This window comes from Haliaeetus albicilla, chromosome 22, assembly GCF_947461875.1.
Source record: "Haliaeetus albicilla chromosome 22, bHalAlb1.1, whole genome shotgun sequence".
Taxonomy (NCBI): Eukaryota; Metazoa; Chordata; class Aves; order Accipitriformes; family Accipitridae; genus Haliaeetus; species Haliaeetus albicilla.
Window position 1 is genome coordinate 6,612,291 of NC_091504.1, and position 17,044 is coordinate 6,629,334.

The 17,044-nt window shown below is 71.7% G+C and overlaps 3 protein-coding genes across 4 annotated transcripts in view; 2 read left to right on the plus strand and 1 right to left on the minus strand.

Moving 5' to 3' along the window:
* The first annotated feature begins 149 nt into the window (after window positions 1–149).
* Window positions 150–2,000, plus strand: ZNRD2 (zinc ribbon domain containing 2). 2 transcript variants are annotated; one of them, XM_069809320.1, is made up of 4 exons: window positions 150–273; window positions 646–704; window positions 1,332–1,416; window positions 1,658–2,000. In XM_069809320.1, exons 1-4 carry the CDS (start codon window positions 258–260, stop codon window positions 1,969–1,971), a joined length of 474 nt encoding a protein of 157 aa, XP_069665421.1. In that variant the 5' UTR covers window positions 150–257; the 3' UTR covers window positions 1,972–2,000. The 2 variants fall into 2 exon arrangements, with proteins under 2 accessions (XP_069665421.1, XP_069665420.1); XM_069809319.1 differs by having other exon boundaries at window positions 161–273; window positions 646–776.
* Window positions 2,001–3,400: 1,400 nt separating this feature from the next.
* EHBP1L1 (EH domain binding protein 1 like 1) lies at window positions 3,401–15,238 on the plus strand. Its single transcript, XM_069810679.1, is given in 20 exon segments — window positions 3,401–3,569; window positions 4,480–4,537; window positions 5,200–5,295; window positions 5,416–5,469; window positions 5,650–5,721; window positions 5,723–5,832; window positions 7,726–7,880; window positions 8,004–8,069; window positions 8,163–8,260; window positions 8,784–8,935; window positions 9,470–9,518; window positions 9,612–10,555; window positions 10,688–11,338; window positions 11,424–11,479; window positions 11,618–11,658; window positions 13,161–13,281; window positions 14,088–14,187; window positions 14,292–14,365; window positions 14,817–14,931; window positions 15,025–15,238. Coding segments are annotated over 20 exon segments (3,204 nt in total). The 5' UTR covers window positions 3,401–3,465; the 3' UTR covers window positions 15,113–15,238.
* Window positions 15,239–17,000: 1,762 nt separating this feature from the next.
* The window catches only part of SIPA1 (signal-induced proliferation-associated 1), a 12,895-nt gene continuing 12,851 nt past the window's right edge, over window positions 17,001–17,044 (minus strand). Inside the window, 1 exon segment of the mRNA XM_069810680.1 lies at window positions 17,001–17,036. Within this exon segment, the coding sequence (XP_069666781.1) occupies window positions 17,001–17,036 (36 nt within the window).

The window sequence follows — 17,044 nt, forward strand, 5'->3', positions numbered from 1 at the left end:
GCGAGAGGGGGGGAACTGGGGGGGGGGACACGGACCCGTTTCGCGGTCGGAGCTGTTTCGCGGTCGGACCCGGTTCCGTGTCGGACCCCTTTCGCGCACGGACCCGTTTCCGGGACGGACCCATTTGCGGGTGGGACCGCCGGACCCTTTTTGGCGCCCGCGCCGTTTTTTTTAAGCGCCGCCCGCCGCCGGTTTCCATCCGGGTCTGTCTCTTCCCGTGACGTCAGTTCCGGCGCGGCACCGTCTCCTCAGTGACCATGGCGCTGAACGCGGGTGCGGGCGGGGCTGGGACCCCACAGACCCCCCCACACCCCTTGGACCCCCCCTCCCGCCGGTCCGGGACACCCCTCATCCCTTCCCGTGCCCCCCGGCGCACTCAGGCCCCCCTGAACTCCCCCGCCCCGTTCCGGGCCCCCCCCGACCCCCGAGGCCCCCCCCACCCCTAGAGCCCCCTCCTCCCGCCGGTCTGGGCCCCCCCCCGCGCACTCGGGCCCCCCTAACCCCCACCGCCATGTTCCGGGACCCCCCCCCGGGCCCCGTTCCCTTTGGCCGCGTTCCCCCCCTTCACCCCAGGATCCCCCCCCGCCCCGTGTCCCGTGTGTGTGTCCCCCACTGGTGACACGCACCCCCCCCCGTGTCCCGCAGGCGCGGAGCCGTCCCCGTTGGCGGCGGAGCTGGAGGCGCGGCGGGGGCGGCAGGAGCGGGTCAGCCGGGCCATGGGGCAGCTGCTGCTGCGGGGGTACCGCATGCTGGGGCGGTGCTGCCCCCACTGCGGGGTGCGCAACATGGGGGGGGGCTTGGGGGGCGAGAGTGGGGCTGGGAGTGGGGATATGGGGTGGGTTGGGGGCTGTGGGGCTGGGAATGGGGATATGGGACAGGGGAGCGGGGCTGGGAATGGGGCTGTGGGGCTGGGAGTGAGGGTGGGGATGGGGCTGGAATATGGGGCTGGGAATGGAGCTGTGGGGTGGGTTGGGGGCTGGGAGCGGGGCTGTGGGGCTGGAATATGGGGCTGGGAATGGGGATATGGGGCTGGGAATGGGGCTGTGGGGGTGGGAATGGGGCTGTGGGGCTGGAATATGGGGCTGGGAATGGGGATATGGGGCTGGGAAAGGAGCTGTGAGGCTGGGAATGGGGCTGTGGGGCTGTGAGCGGGGCTGGGAATGGGGCTGTGGGGCTGGGAACGGGGTTGTGGAGCTGGGGGTGGGACTGGGTTGGGGGCTGTGGGGCTGGGAATGGGGCTAGGTTGAGGGCTGTGGGGCAGGACTGTGGGGCCGTTACAGGCTGCCGGGGCCACTCTGATCCCCCCGTGTCTGTCCGTCCCCCCCATCCAGACCATCCTGCTGCAGGACAAACAGCAGCAGCTCTACTGCGTGACCTGTCAGGAGCTGGACTGCGACGGGGAGGGCGGCGGCCCCGGTAGGCACCGGGGGGGGGGGGGGGGGGGCGGGCTGGTGTGTGTGTGGGGCAGCTGGGAGACGGAGGACAGGGGTGGGGGCGTGCTGGGGGGGCGGGGGAATCGGGAAAGGGGACAGGGCTGGGGCTGGGGGGCTCTGGACTGGGGGGAGTTCAGACTGGGGGGGCTCTGGGCTGAGAGGGGGGGGTGTCCAGACTTGGGGGGGGGTCCATCCCCGCCTGACCCCATCCATCCATCCTACAGCGCCGGAGCCCCCAGCCGCCCCCTCACCGCCCCCGCTCCAGCCTGCCGCCCCCCGTCCCGAGCACTGCGAGGGAGCGGCGACGGGCTTACGGGGGGCTTCGGCTTCTTCTTCTTCTGACCCCCCCGGCGCCCCCGAGGAGGGGGCGGTGGGGGCTGCGCGGGCGGCAGTGCTGGACAAGTTGGGGTGGGCGGCGCGGGAGCTGCCCCGCACGGCTTCGGCCGAGGGCAGCACCCACCTCTGCGCCCTGGTGCGGGCCTGTGCCGAGGCCCTGGTGGGGCTGCGGGCCCTCGCCCCCCCTGCCACCCCCCCATAAACAAACGCTTTGCCGACGGCAGCCCCCCCCCCACGCCGACGCCTCCCGCTCCTCATTTTGGGGGACCCTTCTGCCGTCCCTGGAGGGTTGGGAGGGTGTGGGGGGAGGTTGGGGGGGGCTGTGAGGCTGTGGGGTTTGGTTTGGGGGGCTGTGGGGTGAAGTTGTGGGACTGTGGGGCCCGTGGGGTGAGGTTTGGGGGGTCTGTGGGGTGGGCTTAGGGGCTGTGGGGTGTAGTTGGGGGGCTGTGGGGTGAGGTTTGGGGGGGCTGTGAGGCCCGTGGGGTGAGGTTTGGGGGGTCTGTGGGGTCTGTGGGGTGAGGTTTGGGGGGGCTGTGGGGTGGGCTTAGGGGCTGTGGGGTGTAGTTGGGGGGCTGTGGGGTGAGGTTGGGGGGGCTGTGAGGCTGTGGGGTGAGGTTTGAGGGGGCTGTGGGGCCCGTGGGGTGAGGTTTGGGGGGGCTGTGGGGTGGGCTTAGGGGCTGTGGGGTGAGGTTGGGGGGGCTGTGAGACTGTGGGGTGAGGTTTGAGGGGGCTGTGGGGTGAGGTTTGGGGGGGCTGTGGGGTGGGCTTAGGGGCTGTGGGGTGTAGTTGGGGGACTGTGGGGTGAGGTTGGGGGGGCTGTGAGACTGTGGGGTGAGGTTTGAGGGGGCTGTGGGGGCCATGAGGTGGGTTTGGGGGCTGTGGGGTGAGGTTGGGGGGGCTGTGAGGCTGTGGGGTGAGGTTTGGGGGGGCTGTGGGGACCATGGGTCAGGTTTGGGGGCCGTGGGGTGAGGTTGGGGGGGGTGTGAGGCCGTGGGGTTTGGTTTGGGGGGGCTGTGGGTCAGGTTTGGGGGGGGGCTGGGCTGCCTGGGACAGGCACCAGTGGGGCCACTCTGCGGGGCGGGGGGGAGTCAGATATAGCGCTGGGGGGGTGTATGTGTGGGGGGGAGGGGGGGAGGCACGTATGGACCGGGGCGGGGGGGGGTCCTATAAGGAAAGTGATTATACTTATGGGCCGGGGGGGGGGGGGGGGAGTTGTACGGCCAGGGAGGGCATATGACACACACACACATATGGCCCAAGAGAGGAATGTATGGCCCGGGGGGGTGGAATATCGCCTAAAAGGAGGGGTATATGGCCCGGGGGGGGGTGTATATCGCCCAAAGGGGGGGGTATATGGCCCGGGGGGGTGTATATCGCCCAAAGGGGGGGCTATATGGCCCGGGGGGGAGTTTATGGCCCAAAGGGGGGGCTATATGGCCCGGGGGGGGAAGCTCCTCCCGCCCGGCTCCGGCTTCCTGCCCGGGCGGGGCCGGGCCGCGCCCAGCGCGGGGGGGGGCAGCGGGGGGGGGCCGGGCCCGGTCCGGAGCAGCGGGGGGGTGAGAGAAGAAGGAGGGGGGGGGGGCGGCCCGGGAGTGTCGGCAGCGGGACCCGATCCCGTCCCGGCGGCGTTACGGGAGACGGGGGGGGGGGGAGGACGGGGGGGGTGTCCGGGGGGGGTCCCGGGGGGGACACACACATGGGGTCGGTGTGGAAGCGGCTGCAGCGGGCGGGGAAGCGGGCGGCCAAGGTTCGGTTCGTGGCGTCTTTGGAGGAGCTGCTGGTGGAGGGGGGCAGGCGCTGGTGAGTGACCCCCCCCCGGGACCCCCCCGGACCCCCAACACCCACCCCCCCCGGGGTCCCTATGGGGGTGACATGGGCTCCCTGGGGGAGGGGGGGGTGTTCTTATGGGGGGTCCCGGGGGGGGTGGGGGGGGCTCGGCCAGACCCCGCAGGGGGGGTTGGAGGAGGGGGAGGGCCCTGCCCCCCCCCTCCCCCCGCCCCGGTCCCGCCACCGGTTTCGTTTTGAGTTGAAAATGCCCATAAATGGGGCCGGGGCGGGAAACGGCGACTCTGGCGCTAAAAATAGATCTCGGGAGGGGGGAGGATGGCCCCCCCCGTCCCTCTTCTCCCCCCCCCCCCCACCCCCGGCCGGGGGTGTCCGGTTTCCCCCCGCTCCCGGCCCCAAATTTAGCCCCGGCCCCCCCGGGGCGCCCACACCTGCCGGGGGGGGGGGGGCCGTTTGGGGACACACATACCCCCCCCCCCCCCCCCCCACCCCCCAGCCGGGGGGGGGGTGTCTTCTGCCCCACGGGGTGCCCCCCCCCACCCCCGCCGTGGGTGCCGTGGAGCGCGGCCCCGCGGGCGCTTGAACAACGTGGGGGGACTCACGGGGGGGGCTGCTATGGGGGCTGCAGGGGGTCGGTATGGGGCTGCTGTGGGGCCAGTATAGGGGCTGCTGTGGGACCAGTATAGGGGCTGCTATGGGGCCAGTATAGGGCTGCCATAGGGCTCCTATAGGGCCCCTATAGGGCTGCCATAGGGGCCGTGGGTGGGTGCCGCTGCCGTTATCTGTGGGGCGGCCCCGCGGCCCCACCCGGCGCCCGTGGGGTGAGAAGAACCACGCCCTGCCGTGGGGCTGGGGTCACCGTGGGGCCGGGACACCCCCCCACCCCCCCCCGGGTCTGACACCCCCCCCCCCCGGGCCCCCCCAGGCAGCCCGACAAACTCACTGTCGTATGGACCCGGCGCAACCGGCGCGTCTGCTCCAAGGTGGGCTGGGGGGGGGGCCCGTGGGGCTGGGGGGGGCCTGGGGGGGTCCAGGGGGCCTGGGGTTCCCATGGGGCTGGAGGGGTCCGGGAGGGGTCTGGGGGTCCTGGGGGGTCCCATGGGGCTGGGGGAGCCTGGGGATCCCATGGGGCTGGGGGGGTCCGGGGGGGGTCCAGGGGGCCTGGGGTTCCCATGGGGCTGGGGGGGGTGGGGGGTCCCATGGTGCTGGGGGGTCCCGTGGGGCTGGGGGGGTCCGGGGGAGTCTGGGGGCCCATGGTGCTGGGGGTCCCATGGGGCTGGGGGGGTCCGGGGGGGAGTCTAGGGGGCCTGGGGGGGGCCCATGGGGCTGGGGGGGTTCGGGGGGGGTCCGGGGGTCCAGGGGGCCTGGGGGGTCCCATGGGGCGGGGGAGTCCAGGGGCCCATGGTGCTCGGGGGTCCCATGGGGCTGGGGGGTTTTGGGGGCGGTCCGGGGGTCCTGGGGGGTCCCATGGGGCTGGGGGGGGTCGGGGGGGCTGTGGGTGGCTGGGGGACCTTGGGTCTGGGGGAGTCCAGGGGGCTGGAGAGGGGAGGGGGGGTCCCTGTGGCATCCAAGGGGTTGGGGGGGTTCTTGGGGGGGGGGTTGGGGGGGGTCCATGGGGGGCGGGGGCTGACGGGGGGCGGTGCAGCCCCACAGCTGGCAGCCCGGCATCGAGAACCCGTACCGGGGGATGGTCGTCTGGGTGGTCCCCGAAAACATCGAGGTCGTCGTCACCCTCTACCGAGTACGTCCCCTCCCCGGGGGGGTGCCCCCCCCCACCCCCGTCCCCTCCCATGGGGGTCCCCGCTCCTGTCTGTGTCCGTCCCCCCACGTGCTCACAGGGACCCCCCCTGTGCCCCCCCAGGACCCCCACGCCACCACCTACGATGACAAGGAGTGGACCTTCCTCATCGAAAACGTGAGTGGGGGGCACCCGGACCCCTGGGTGCTGGGGTCCTCCCCGCCGTGGGGGGGGGAAGTGGGGTCTCCATGGGGGTTCGTGGGTCAGTATGGGGGTCCTGTGGGGAGTGGGGGTCCCCTGGGTGACAGGGGTCCGCGGTGGCTGACCCCCGTCGTCGTGTGTGTGTGTCCCCCCCAGGAGTCGCGGGGGCGGCGCTCGGTGGTGGCGGGGGCACCGCTGGACCTGGGGCGGTTGGCGGGCCCCACGGCGGGGGGGGGGGACCCCCCTGACCCTGACCCTGCGCCCCCGCTCACGCAAAGTGGCGGCCGCCAGCCTCCGCCTGCGCCTCAGCGCCAGCGTCCTGCACGAGGGGCACCCCACGTGAGTGGGGGGGGGGCTTGGGGGCGTGGGGGGGTTGGGGGTGCTGGGGATGTTGCGGGGGTGTTGGGGTCTTAGGGGCATTGAGGGGTGGGGGGACATTGAGGGGGTCTTGGTGACATTGAGGGTTGGGGGGACATTGGGGTCTTGAGGACATTGAGGGGGTCTTGGGGACATTGAGGGTCTTGGGGACATTGGGGTCTTGGGGACATTGAGGGGGTCTTGGGGACATTGAGGGTTGGGGGGACATCGGGGTCTTGAGGACATTGAGGGGGTCTTGGTGACATTGAGGGTTGGGGGGACATTGGGGTCTTGAGGACATTGAGGGGGTCTTGGGGACATTGGGGTCTTGGGGACATTGAGGGGGTCTTGGGGACATTGAGGGTTGGGGGGACATTGGGGTCTTGGGGACATTGAGGGGGTCTTGGGGACATTGAGGGTTGGGGGGACATCGGGGTCTTGAGGACATTGAGGGTTGGGGGGACATCGGGGTCTTGGGGACATTGAGGGGGTCTTGGGGACATTCAGGGTTGGGGGGACATCTGGGTCTTGGAGACATGAAGTGGGTCTTGGGGACATTGAGGGTTGGGGGGACATCGGGGTCTTGGGGACATTGAGGGGGTCTTGGGGACATTGAGGGTCTTGGGGACATCGGGGTCTTGGGGACATTGAGGGGGTCTTGGGGACATTGAGGGTTGGGGGGACATCGGGGTCTTGAGGACATTGAGGGTCTTGGGGACATTGAGGGGGTCTTGGGGACATTGAGGGTTGGGGGGACATTGGGGTCTTGAGGACATTGAGGGGGTCTTGGGGACATTGAGGGTCTTGGGGACATCGGGGTCTTGAGGACATTGAGGGGGTCTTGGGGACATTGAGGGTTGGGGGGACATCGGGGTCTTGAGGACATTGAGGGGGTCTTGGGGACATTGAGGGTTGGGGGGACATCGGGGTCTTGGGGACATCAAGGGTCTTGGGGACATTGAGGGGGTCTTGGGGACATTGAGGGTTGGGGGGACATCTGGGTCTTGGGGACATTGAGGGGGTCTTGGGGACATTGAGGGTTGGGGGGACATCGGGGTCTTGGGGACATTGAGGGGGTCTTGGGGACATTGAGGGTTGGGGGGACATCGGGGTCTTGAGGACATTGAGGGGGTCTTGGGGACATTGAGGGTTGGGGGACATTGGGGTCTTGGGGACATTGAGGGTTGGGGGACATCTGGGTCTTGGGGACATTGAGGGGGACTTGGGGACTTGGGGGGGTGTTGGGGTCTTGAGGACATTAAGGGGGTCTTGGGGGCATTGAGGGGGTCTTGGGGACATTGAGGGTTGGGGGACATTGGGGGACGTTGGGGCGGTGTTGGGGTCTTGGGGACATTGGGGGACTTTGGGGGGACGTGAAGGGGGTCTTGGGGGCATCGGGGGACTTTGGGGGGTGTTAGGGTCTTGGGGAGATTAAGGGCGTCTTGGGGACATTGAGGGTTGGGGGGACATCGGGGTCTTGGGGACGTTCAGGGTGTCTTGGGGACATTGGGGGACGTTGGGGTCTTGGGACATTGAGGGTTGGGGGTACATTGGGGTCATTGGGGGACTTGAGGAGGTGCTGGGGTCTTGAGAACATTAAGGGGGTCTTGGCATTGGGGGATTTGGGGGGGACATCGGGGTCTTGGGGACATTAAGGGGGTCTTGGGGACATTGGAGATTGGGGGGGCTGTTGGGGTCTTGGGGGCAGCGGGGGGGACATGGGAGTCCTGGGGATGTGGAAGGGTTGGGGGTCTTGGGGACACTGGGGGTGTTGGGGACATTGGGGGGGTCTTGGGGACATTGAGGGGTGTCGGGGGGGACACGGGGATGGGGGGGTGTTGGGGTGGCGTGGGGACACGCGTGTCCCCCCCCCAGGGAGGAGGACATGCAGAGCGTGGCCAGCCTGCTGAGCCGCCCGGGGGAGGTGGCCGACCTGGGGGACTTCGAGAGTGACCCCGAGGAGGAGGAGGAGGCGGAGGAAGGAGGGGGGGCGCCGCCACGGCGGGGGGGCACCCCCCCTGCCCCCCGAGGTGGGTCCCTGCCCTGTCCCCACCCCCCCCCCAGCTCTGTCCCCAAAGCATCCCGGTCCCTGCGACCCCCGCAATGCCACTGGGGGGGGGGGTCCGGCCCTGACCCCCCCCCTTGTGCCCCAGACTCACCCCGGGAGCTGCAGGCGCTGGTGGAGGAGGAAGAACCGGGGGGGGCCCCCCCAGGAACTGGTGGGTCTGCGGGGGGGGGGACGACACGGATGGACAGGGGAAGCGGGACCCCCCAGCCCCCCCTCCCGGGTCCCTGACCTGCCTGTCCCCCAGGCCCCCCCCCGGAGGAGAGTGACCCCCCCACAGTGGGTGCACAAAGGGACCCCCCCGGCCCTGGGGGGGACCCAGACCCCCCCCCGGAAATAACCACGGTGAGTGGGGGGGTGGGGGGGGGCTGGGGTCACCCTGGGGGGCTTGGGGGGCCCCCTGCATGAGGGGAGGGGTCTGGGGGGGCATCCCGTATGGGGTGGGGGCTCAGGGACCCTGTCCATGGGGGGGGTCACGTATGGGCTGGGGGGGGGCTCAGGGACCCCATGCATGGGTGGGGGGGTCCCATATGGGCTGGGGGGGCGCTCAGGGACCCTGTCTATGGTGGGGGGGTCCTGTGTGGGCTGGGGGGGGCTCAGGGACCCCATCCATGGGTGGGGTGGGGGGGTCCCATATGGACTGAGGGGGGGCTCAGGGACCCCATCCATGGGTGGGGGGGTCCCATATGGGCTGGGGGGGGACTCAGGGACCCCATCCATGGGTGGGGGGGGGTCCCATATGGGCTGAGGGAGCTCTGGCGACCCCACGCTTGGTGTGTGTGGGGGTCCCTTGTTCCCCCCACCCCCGTTACCGGAGGATGGGGGTTTGTGTGTGTGTGTGTGTATGTGTGCTGACCCCCCCCCCCAGGTGCCCCCCCCCGGGGGCAGTGGGGCGCTGCTGGCCTGGTGCCAGGCGGCCACGGCCGGGTACCGGGGGGTCCGCGTCACCAATTTCGGCACCTCGTGGCGCAGCGGCCTGGCCTTCTGCGCCCTCCTGCACCGCCATCACCCCCACCTCCTGTGAGCCGGGGGGGGGCACCCTGGGGTGGGGGGGGGCACCTTGGGTTTGGGGGGGGGGGCACCCTGGGTTGCGGTGTGGGGGGGGATGAATGTGGGGATGGGGATCGTGGGGAGTGGATGGGGGGGGCAACTTGGGGGGGGGGGGGGATTCCTGGGGGGGGGGGGTGGAGACCCTCTGGTGGGGGGGGGACACCCTGGGGACGGGAGGACACTGTGGGGTGGGGGGGGACACCCCAGGGACATGGGGGACACCTTGGGGGGGGGGACGACACACATGGGGACACCCTGGGGACAATCTGGGGGGGGGACATGGGGACACCCTGGGGACATGGGGGGGGCACCTGGGAGTCATGGGGGGGGGGCAGAATTATACCTTGGGGTCATGGGGGTCACTCCAGGGACATGGGGGGGGCACCTGGGGGAGGTGGGGTCACCCCAGAGCCATGGGGGACCCCTGGGGACATGGGGGGGGTCACCCTAAGAACACCTGAAGGGACCAGTGCCCCCCCCCCCCCCGTGTCCGTCCCCCCCCAGTGACTACGAGGCTCTGGACCCCCTCGACATCAGGGGCAACAACAAACTGGTGAGTTGGGGGGGAAAAGGGGAGGGGGGACGGGACGACCCCCATACCGGGGTCACCCCCCCACCCAGCACCCCCCCCTCGCCCCCCCCCCAGGCCTTCGACGCCTTCTCGGCGCTGGGGGTCCCGCGGCTGCTGGATCCGGCCGATCTGGTGCTGCCGCCGGTGCCCGACAGGCTGGGGGTGATGACTTACCTCAGCCAGGTACGGGCCCGCCTGCAGACCCCCCCGGGACCCCCCCTCGGCACCACCGGCCCCCCCGACCCCCGGCAGCTCGGCTCCGGCGAGGGGGGGCCCCCACGGACGCCTCCGGACCCCCAGCTCGACACCGGTCAGGGGGTCCCCCCATCGACAGCCCCGGACCCACAGCTCGCTGTCGTCGAGGGGGGGTCCCCCTCAGACCCCCGGCTTGAGGCCATTGAGGGGGGGTCCCCGGGGACACCCCCAGACCCCCAGCCTGGCACCGTTGAGGGGGGGCCCCCAGGGACTCCCCCAAACCCCCAGCCTGGCACCGTTGAGGGGGGGTCCCCCTCAGACCCCCGGCTTGGGGCCATTGAGGGGGGGTCCCCGGGGACACCCCCAGACCCCCAGCCTGGCACCGTTGAGGGGGGGTCCCCCTCAGACCCCCGGCTTGGGGCCATTGAGGGGGGGTCCCCGGGGACACCCACAGACCCCCGGCTCAGCCCTGTTCAGGGGGGGGTCCCCTCAGACCCCCAGCTCGACTCCATTGAGGGGGGGCCCTCAGGGACACCCCCAGACCCTCAGGTCAGCACCGTTGAGGGGGGGTCCACCTCAGACCCCCAGCTCGGCTCTATCAAGGGGGGGTCCGCAGGGACACCCCCAGACCCCCAGCTCAGCCCTGTCGAGGGGGGGTCCCCCCCAGACCCCCAGCTCAGCACCGCTGATGCAGGGCCCCCCTGGACCCCCCCGGACCCCCGGCTCGGCACTGTTGAGGGGGGGCTCCCTTCAGACCCCCAGCTTGACACCCAACCATGGGGAGCCCCCCCGGACCCCCCCGGACCCCCAGCTCAGCACCACTGATGTGGGGCCCACCCGGACCCCCCCGGACCCTCAGCTCAGCACCATTGAGGGGGGGCCCCCCTCAGAGCCCCAGCTCAGCACCACTGATGGGGGGCCCCCCCTGGACCCCCAGCTCAGCACCATTGAGGGAGGGCCCCCCCGGACCCCCCCCAGACCCCCAGCTCAGCACCATCGATGGGGGTCCCCCCCCGGCCCCCCAGCTCGGCACCATTGAGGGGGGGCCCCCCCTGGACCCCCAGCTCAGCACCACTGATGGGGGGCCCCCCCCCGGACCCTCGGCTCAGCACCGTTGATGTGGACCCCCCCCGGACCCCCCCGGACCCACAGGCGGGCACCATCGAGGGGGGGTCCCCCTCAGATTCCCAGCTCGGCTCCACCGAGGGGGGGCCCCCACGGACACCCCCGGCCCCCCAACTTGGCCCTGGCCAGGAGGGACCCCCCCAGGACCCCCCACCATCCGGGGGGGGCAGTGGGGCTGCGACTGGGGGGGCTGCTGGGGCAGCGCCAAAGGACGCTGGGCCTGGCCCCCCCCCGGGGGGGCTGGTGCCCCCCCCCCGGCTGCACCGCCCCGCTAAGGGGGGGGGCTGCCCCCAACCAAAGGCCCCCCCCGGCCCCGCGCCCCCCCCCCGCACCAAGACCCTTGCCCACCTGCGCGATGCCGACCTGCTGCGGAGACGGCGCTCGGGACGGCGTGGGGACCCCCCCCCCGGTGAGAGACCCCCCCCCGGTGACAGAGACCCCCCCCCCCGTGACACCCCCACCAGGAGCCTTGTTATTGTAGGGTCTACCCTAATGCTGCCCCCTCCCCGTTATTGCCAGCCCCCCCCCTCCAGTGTGGGGGTCCCTGACCCCCCCCTCTCTCCCCAGGGTGATGGGGACATCGGGACCCCCCCCCGCGGCCCCCCCAGCCCGGCCCCCCTCTGGTGAGTTGGAGGGGGGGACACACAGGGATGACAAGGGGGGGGTGGCTCCGGCCCCTTCCCCGCTCCCAGGGCTGAGCGGGGGGGGTCACCCCCTTGTGTGTGTGTCCCCCCCCCACGTCGTGTGTCCCCCCCCCGCAGACACCCCAGCAGAGCCCGGCCCCACAGAGGAGGAGAAGCCGGTAAGGGGACACGGGGGGGACACACACATGGACACGGGGGGGGGGACAGGGTGGGATGAGGACACGGGGGGAGGGGGCTGTCAGAGGGCCGGGGGGGGGGACATCGGGGATGGGTCCGTGGTGGGTTGGTGGGGGTGGCTGAGGGACTGGGGGGACACACACACGTCGTGTCCCACTGGTGGCAGTGGGGTGGGGGGGGGGTGTCCTGGGGACAGGTCGGGTCCCAGCAGTGGGGTGTGGGGGGGGGGGGTCCTGGGGGTCCTGGAGACAGGTCGGGTCCCAGCAGTGGGGTGTGGGGGGGGGTCCTGGGGGTCCTGGGGACAGGTCAGATCCGTGTGGGGGGGGTCCCGGGGGTCCTGGGGGTCCTGAGGACAGGTCAGATCCTGGCAGTGGGGTGTGTGGGGGGGTGTCCTTGGGGTCCTGGGGGGCCTGGAGACAGGTTGGGTCCCCGCAGTGGCTGTGGGGTTAGGGGGGGGTCCTGGGGACACGTCAGATCCTGGCAGCGGGGTGTAGGGGGGGTCCTGGGGGTCCTGGGGACCGGTCATGTCCTGGCAGTGGCAGTGGGGTGTAGGGGGGGGCGGTCCTGGGGGTCCTGGGACAGGTCGGGTCCCAGCAGCGGGGTGTAGGGGGGGGTCCTGGGGACAGGTCATGTCCTGTCAGTGGCAGTGGGGTGTGGGGGGGGGGGGTCCTGGGGGTCCTGGGGGTCCTGGGGACAGGTCGGGTCCCAGCAGTGGGGTGTAGGGGGGGTCCTGGGGACAGGTCGGATCCTGGCAGCGGGGTGTAGGGGGGGGGTCCTGGGGGTCCTGAGGACAGGTCAGATCCTGGCAGTGGGGTGTAGGGGGGGTCCTGGGGGTCCTGGGGGTCCTGGGGACAGGTCGGATCCTGGCAGCGGGGTGTAGGGGGGCTCCTGGGGGTCCTGAGGACAGGTCGGATCCTGGCAGTGGGGTGTAGGGGGGGTCCCGGGGGTCCTGGGGGTCCTGGAGACAGGTTGGATCCTGGCAGCGGGGTGTAGGGGGGGTCCTGGGGGTCCTGAGGACAGGTCGGATCCTGGCAGTGGGGTGTGTGGGGGGTCCTGGGGGTCCTGGGGGTCCTGGGGACAGGTCAGATCCTGGCAGCGGGGTGTAGGGGGGGTCCCGGGGGTCCTGGGGGTCCTGGAGACAGGTTGGATCCTGGCAGCGGGGTGTAGGGGGGGTCCTGGGGGTCCTGAGGACAGGTCGGATCCTGGCAGTGGGGTGTGTGGGGGGTCCTGGGGGTCCTGGGGGTCCTGGGGACAGGTCAGATCCTGGCAGCGGGGTGTAGGGGGGGTCCCGGGGGTCCTGGGGGTCTTGGAGACAGGTCGGATCCTGGCAGCGGGGTGTAGGGGGGGTCCTGGGGACAGGTCATGTCCTGTCAGTGGCAGTGGGGGGGTGTGGGGGGTCCTGGGGACAGGTCAGGTCCCGGCAGTGGCGGGTAGGGGGGTGCCGGGGGTCCCGGGGACCCCGTGGACAGGTCGCGTCCCGCAGCGGCTGCGTGACACCGGCCAGTTCGTGGTGTCGGAGCTGGAGGCGCTGGAGCGGGAGCAGGCGCGGGTGGACGCGCGGGCCGTCACGCTGGAGCGGGAGCTGCGCGGCCTCATGCAGTCGGGTACGGGGGCACGGGGACCCCCCCGCTGGGGACACGGGGACCTCGCTGGGGACATGGTGGGGGGGTCAGGGACACGGGGACCTCGCTGGGGACACGGGGATCCCGTGGGATGTGGGGTGGGACAGCATAGCGACGTGGGAACCCCACTGGGGACACAGGGAGCCCACGGGACATGGCACGGGGGACACAGGGACACGGGGACCCCCCCACTGGGGACACGGGGAGCCCACGGGACATGGCGGGGGGGGACACAGGGACACGGGGACCCCCCCACTGGGGACACGGGGACCCCACGGGACATGGCAGGGGGGACACAGGGACACGGGGACCCCCCCACTGGGGACATGGGGACCCCACGGGACATGGCGGGGGGGACACAGGGACACCCCTCACTGGGGACATGGGGACCCCCCCACTGGGGACATGGGGACCCCACGGGACATGGGGAGGGACACACAGGGACATGGGGACCTCACTGGGGACACGAGGACCCTGTGGTGACACGGGGACCCCCCCACTGGGGACACCACAGGGACCCTACGGGACAAGGGGACACAGGGAACCCACTGGCGACACGTGGACCCCACTGGGGACATGGGAACATGGCTTGGGGGGGGTCATGGGGGGGGACACAGCAAGGGGATGCGGGGGACGTGGTGTGGGGACACGGTGAGGGGACTTTGGGGGGGACACACACACGCACGCAGCTGGCACCCGGCTGGGGACAAGGGCACTGGTGGGGCGGGGGCTGCGCTGTGTCCCCATGTCCCCCCCCGTGTCCCCCATGTCCCCCCCCGTGTCCCCAGGCGCGGACCCCCCCCGAGAGGAGCAGCTGATCCAGGAATGGTTCTCGCTGGTCAACCAGAAGAACGCGCTGCTGCGGCGGCAGGACCAGCTCCAGCTGCTGTAAGGGGGCACGGGGGGGGGTCCCTGTCCCCCCCCCTTCCTCGAGGGGGGGGTCACAGCCCCGGTGACCCCCCCCCCTTGTCGTGTGTGTGTCCCCCCCCCAGGGCAGAGGAGCAGGACCTGGAGCGTCGGTTTGAGCTGCTGAGCCGGGAGCTGCGGGCGATGCTGGCCACGGAGGGTAGGCAGGGGACACGGGGGGGGGGGGACACGGGGACCCCAAGGGTGGGGGGGGAACCTCTGGGCTTTGGGGACCCCCCCCCGGCTGTGGGGACCCCTGATCTTTGGGCACAGCCTGGCTTTGGGGACCCCTTGGGTTTGGGGACCCCTTGGGTTTGGGGGCCTCAAGGGTGGGGGGACCCCCCGGGTGGGGTGGGGGACCCCCCCTGGGCTTTGGGGGGACCCCCCCGGAGTTTGGGGACCCCCCGGTCTGGGGACAACTGAGCTTTGGGGACCCCCCCCCGGGTGTGGGGACCCTCCTGGGGTTTGGGGACCCCCAGTTTTGGGGACAGCGGGACTTTGGAGCGGGGGGGCTGAACTCAGGGACCCCCAGGCTTGGGGCAGCCTGGATTTGGGGACCCCCCTGGACTTTGGGGTGACCCCCCCCCCCGTGTCTTCCCCCCCCCCCCCAGACTGGCTGAAGTCCTCTGCCCAGCGCCAGCGGGAGCAGCTGCTGCTGGAGGAACTGGTGTCACTGGTGAACCAGCGGGACCAGCTGGTGCGGGACCTGGACTGGCGCGAGCGGACGTGAGTTTGGGGGGGGGGGGAAGAGTTTAGGGGTCCCCGGGCGGGGGGGCTCCCGGGGGTCCGGCCCCCCCCCCCCTCACCCCCTCCCCACAGGGCGCAGGAGGAGGACGCCCGCCTGGAGCGCGGCCTCGACCAGCGACGCCGCAGATTCGCCCGCAGGGAGACCTGTCGCATCACCTGAGGGACTGGGGACCCCCCCGGGACCCCCCCCCGGACCCAACCGGGACCCCCCGACCCCCCCCACCCACCCCCGGACCCACGGTGGCCGCTGGCACCCGGCAGCAATAAAGGAGATTTTATGTGTGGACACGGATGGGTGCTGGGGCTGGGGGGGGCTATGGGGGGGGGCTTTAGGGGATGGGGGGGGCTATAGAGGGTGGGGGGGCTATAGGGGATGGGGAGGCTATAGGGGGTGGGGGGGCTATAGGGGATGGGGGGGTCTATAGGGGGTGGGGGGGCTATAGGGAGCAGGGGCTGGGGTCTCTGGCTATAGGGTCCCCCCCCATCACAGACTGGGGGGCTGCTGAGGCCGAAGGCTTTATTGCTGGGGGGGGGGGGCTGGGGGGGTCCCAGCACATCCCCTCCCGGGTGGGGCTCCAGTGTCACACGGGGGGGGGACACGGGGGTCGTCACAGCTTTGGTTTCACAGTTAGTGGGGGGCGCCCGGGCCGGGGGGGGGGGGGGGGCAGGGGCAAACGGGGTGGGGGGGTGAGTGTGCACGGGCTGCGCCTCATCGGTGTGCACGAGGCGAGCGTGCAAAGGGCGTGAGTGTGCACGAGGTGGGGGCGTGCGGGTTGAGCGCGTGGTGCGTGCGAGAGGTGAGTGTGCACAGGGCGGTGAGCGTGCACAGTGGGTGCAGGATCAGCGTGCACAAGGGCGTGAGCGTGCGTGGGGCGCGCACGGCCAGTGTGCATGAGGTGTGAGTGTGCGCAGGGCGTGAGCGCATGAGATGTGAGCGTGCGTGGTGTGTGCATGGGGTGTAAGCGTGCATAGGGTGTGCACGGGGTGTGCGTGGCCAGCATCCACAGGGTGTGAGCGTGCACGGCCTGTGTACTGCCAGTGTGCATGAGGTGAGCGTGCACAGAGCATGAGTGTGCACGGTGCGTGCAGGATCGGTGTGGACAGGGGTGTGAGCGTGCACGGGGCGCACACGGCATGTGCACGGCCAGCGTGCTTGAGGTCAGCGTGCACAGGGCGTGAGTGCATGTGTGAGCGTGCACGGCCTGTGCATGAGGTGAGCGTGCACGGGGCACGAGCACGCACGGTGCGTGCAGGATCAGTGCGCGCGGGGGGGTGTGAGCGTGCAGGCCCGTGCGCACGAGGTGAGCGTGCACGGGGCACGAGCACGCACGGTGCCCGCACGGCCGGCCGAGCGTGGCTCTGCCACGGGCGCGTGCCCCACGTGCGAGGGTGCTGCCCGCAGCCCCAGGAGGTCGGGGGGGGGCTCCTGGAGGTCCCTAGGGCGCTGGGGGGGGGGGGTGTTGGGGGGTCCCTAGGGCGCCGGGGGGGGCCCCGGGGGGGGCTGCAGCAGCCGCGTCACCCGGCTGAGCTGCGCGGCCGCATCCTCCTGCTCCTGCTGCAGCCGCCGGTTGCTGCGTCGCAGCGTCCGCACCTCGGCCCGCAGCCGCTGCTGCGCCTCCTGCTCCTGCCCCACGGAGACCCACGCCTCAGACCCACGGAGACCCACACCTCAGCCCCACGGAGACCCACGGAGACCCACGCCTCAGCCCCACGGAGACCCACACCTCAGCCCCACAGAGACCCACGAAGACCCACGGAGACCCACACCTCAGCCCCATGGAGACCCATGGAGACCCACGCCTCAGCCCCACGGAGACCCACAGAGACCCACACCTCAGCCCACGGAGACCCACGAAGACCCACGGAGACCCACACCTCAGCCCCATGGAGACCCACGGAGACCCACGCCTCAGCCCCACGGAGACCCACACCTCAGCCCCACACCTCAGCCCCACGGAGACCCACGGAGACCCACGCCTCAGCCCCACGGAGACCTACGGCACCCCCACGGAGCCCCCCACGCCCCCCCCTCGATGCCCCACAGCCCCCTACAGCCCCGTGCCCCCCCCAGTGCCCCCCACCTCCTGCAGAT

Bases quoted from the DNA above. Each gene is read 5' to 3' on its own strand.
- ZNRD2 (XM_069809319.1), top strand. The intron at 777-1,331 runs GTGCGCAACATG...CCCCCCATCCAG, and splicing joins GGTGCTGCCCCCACTGCGGG to ACCATCCTGCTGCAGGACAA. The intron at 1,417-1,657 runs GTAGGCACCGGG...TCCATCCTACAG, and splicing joins CGGGGAGGGCGGCGGCCCCG to CGCCGGAGCCCCCAGCCGCC.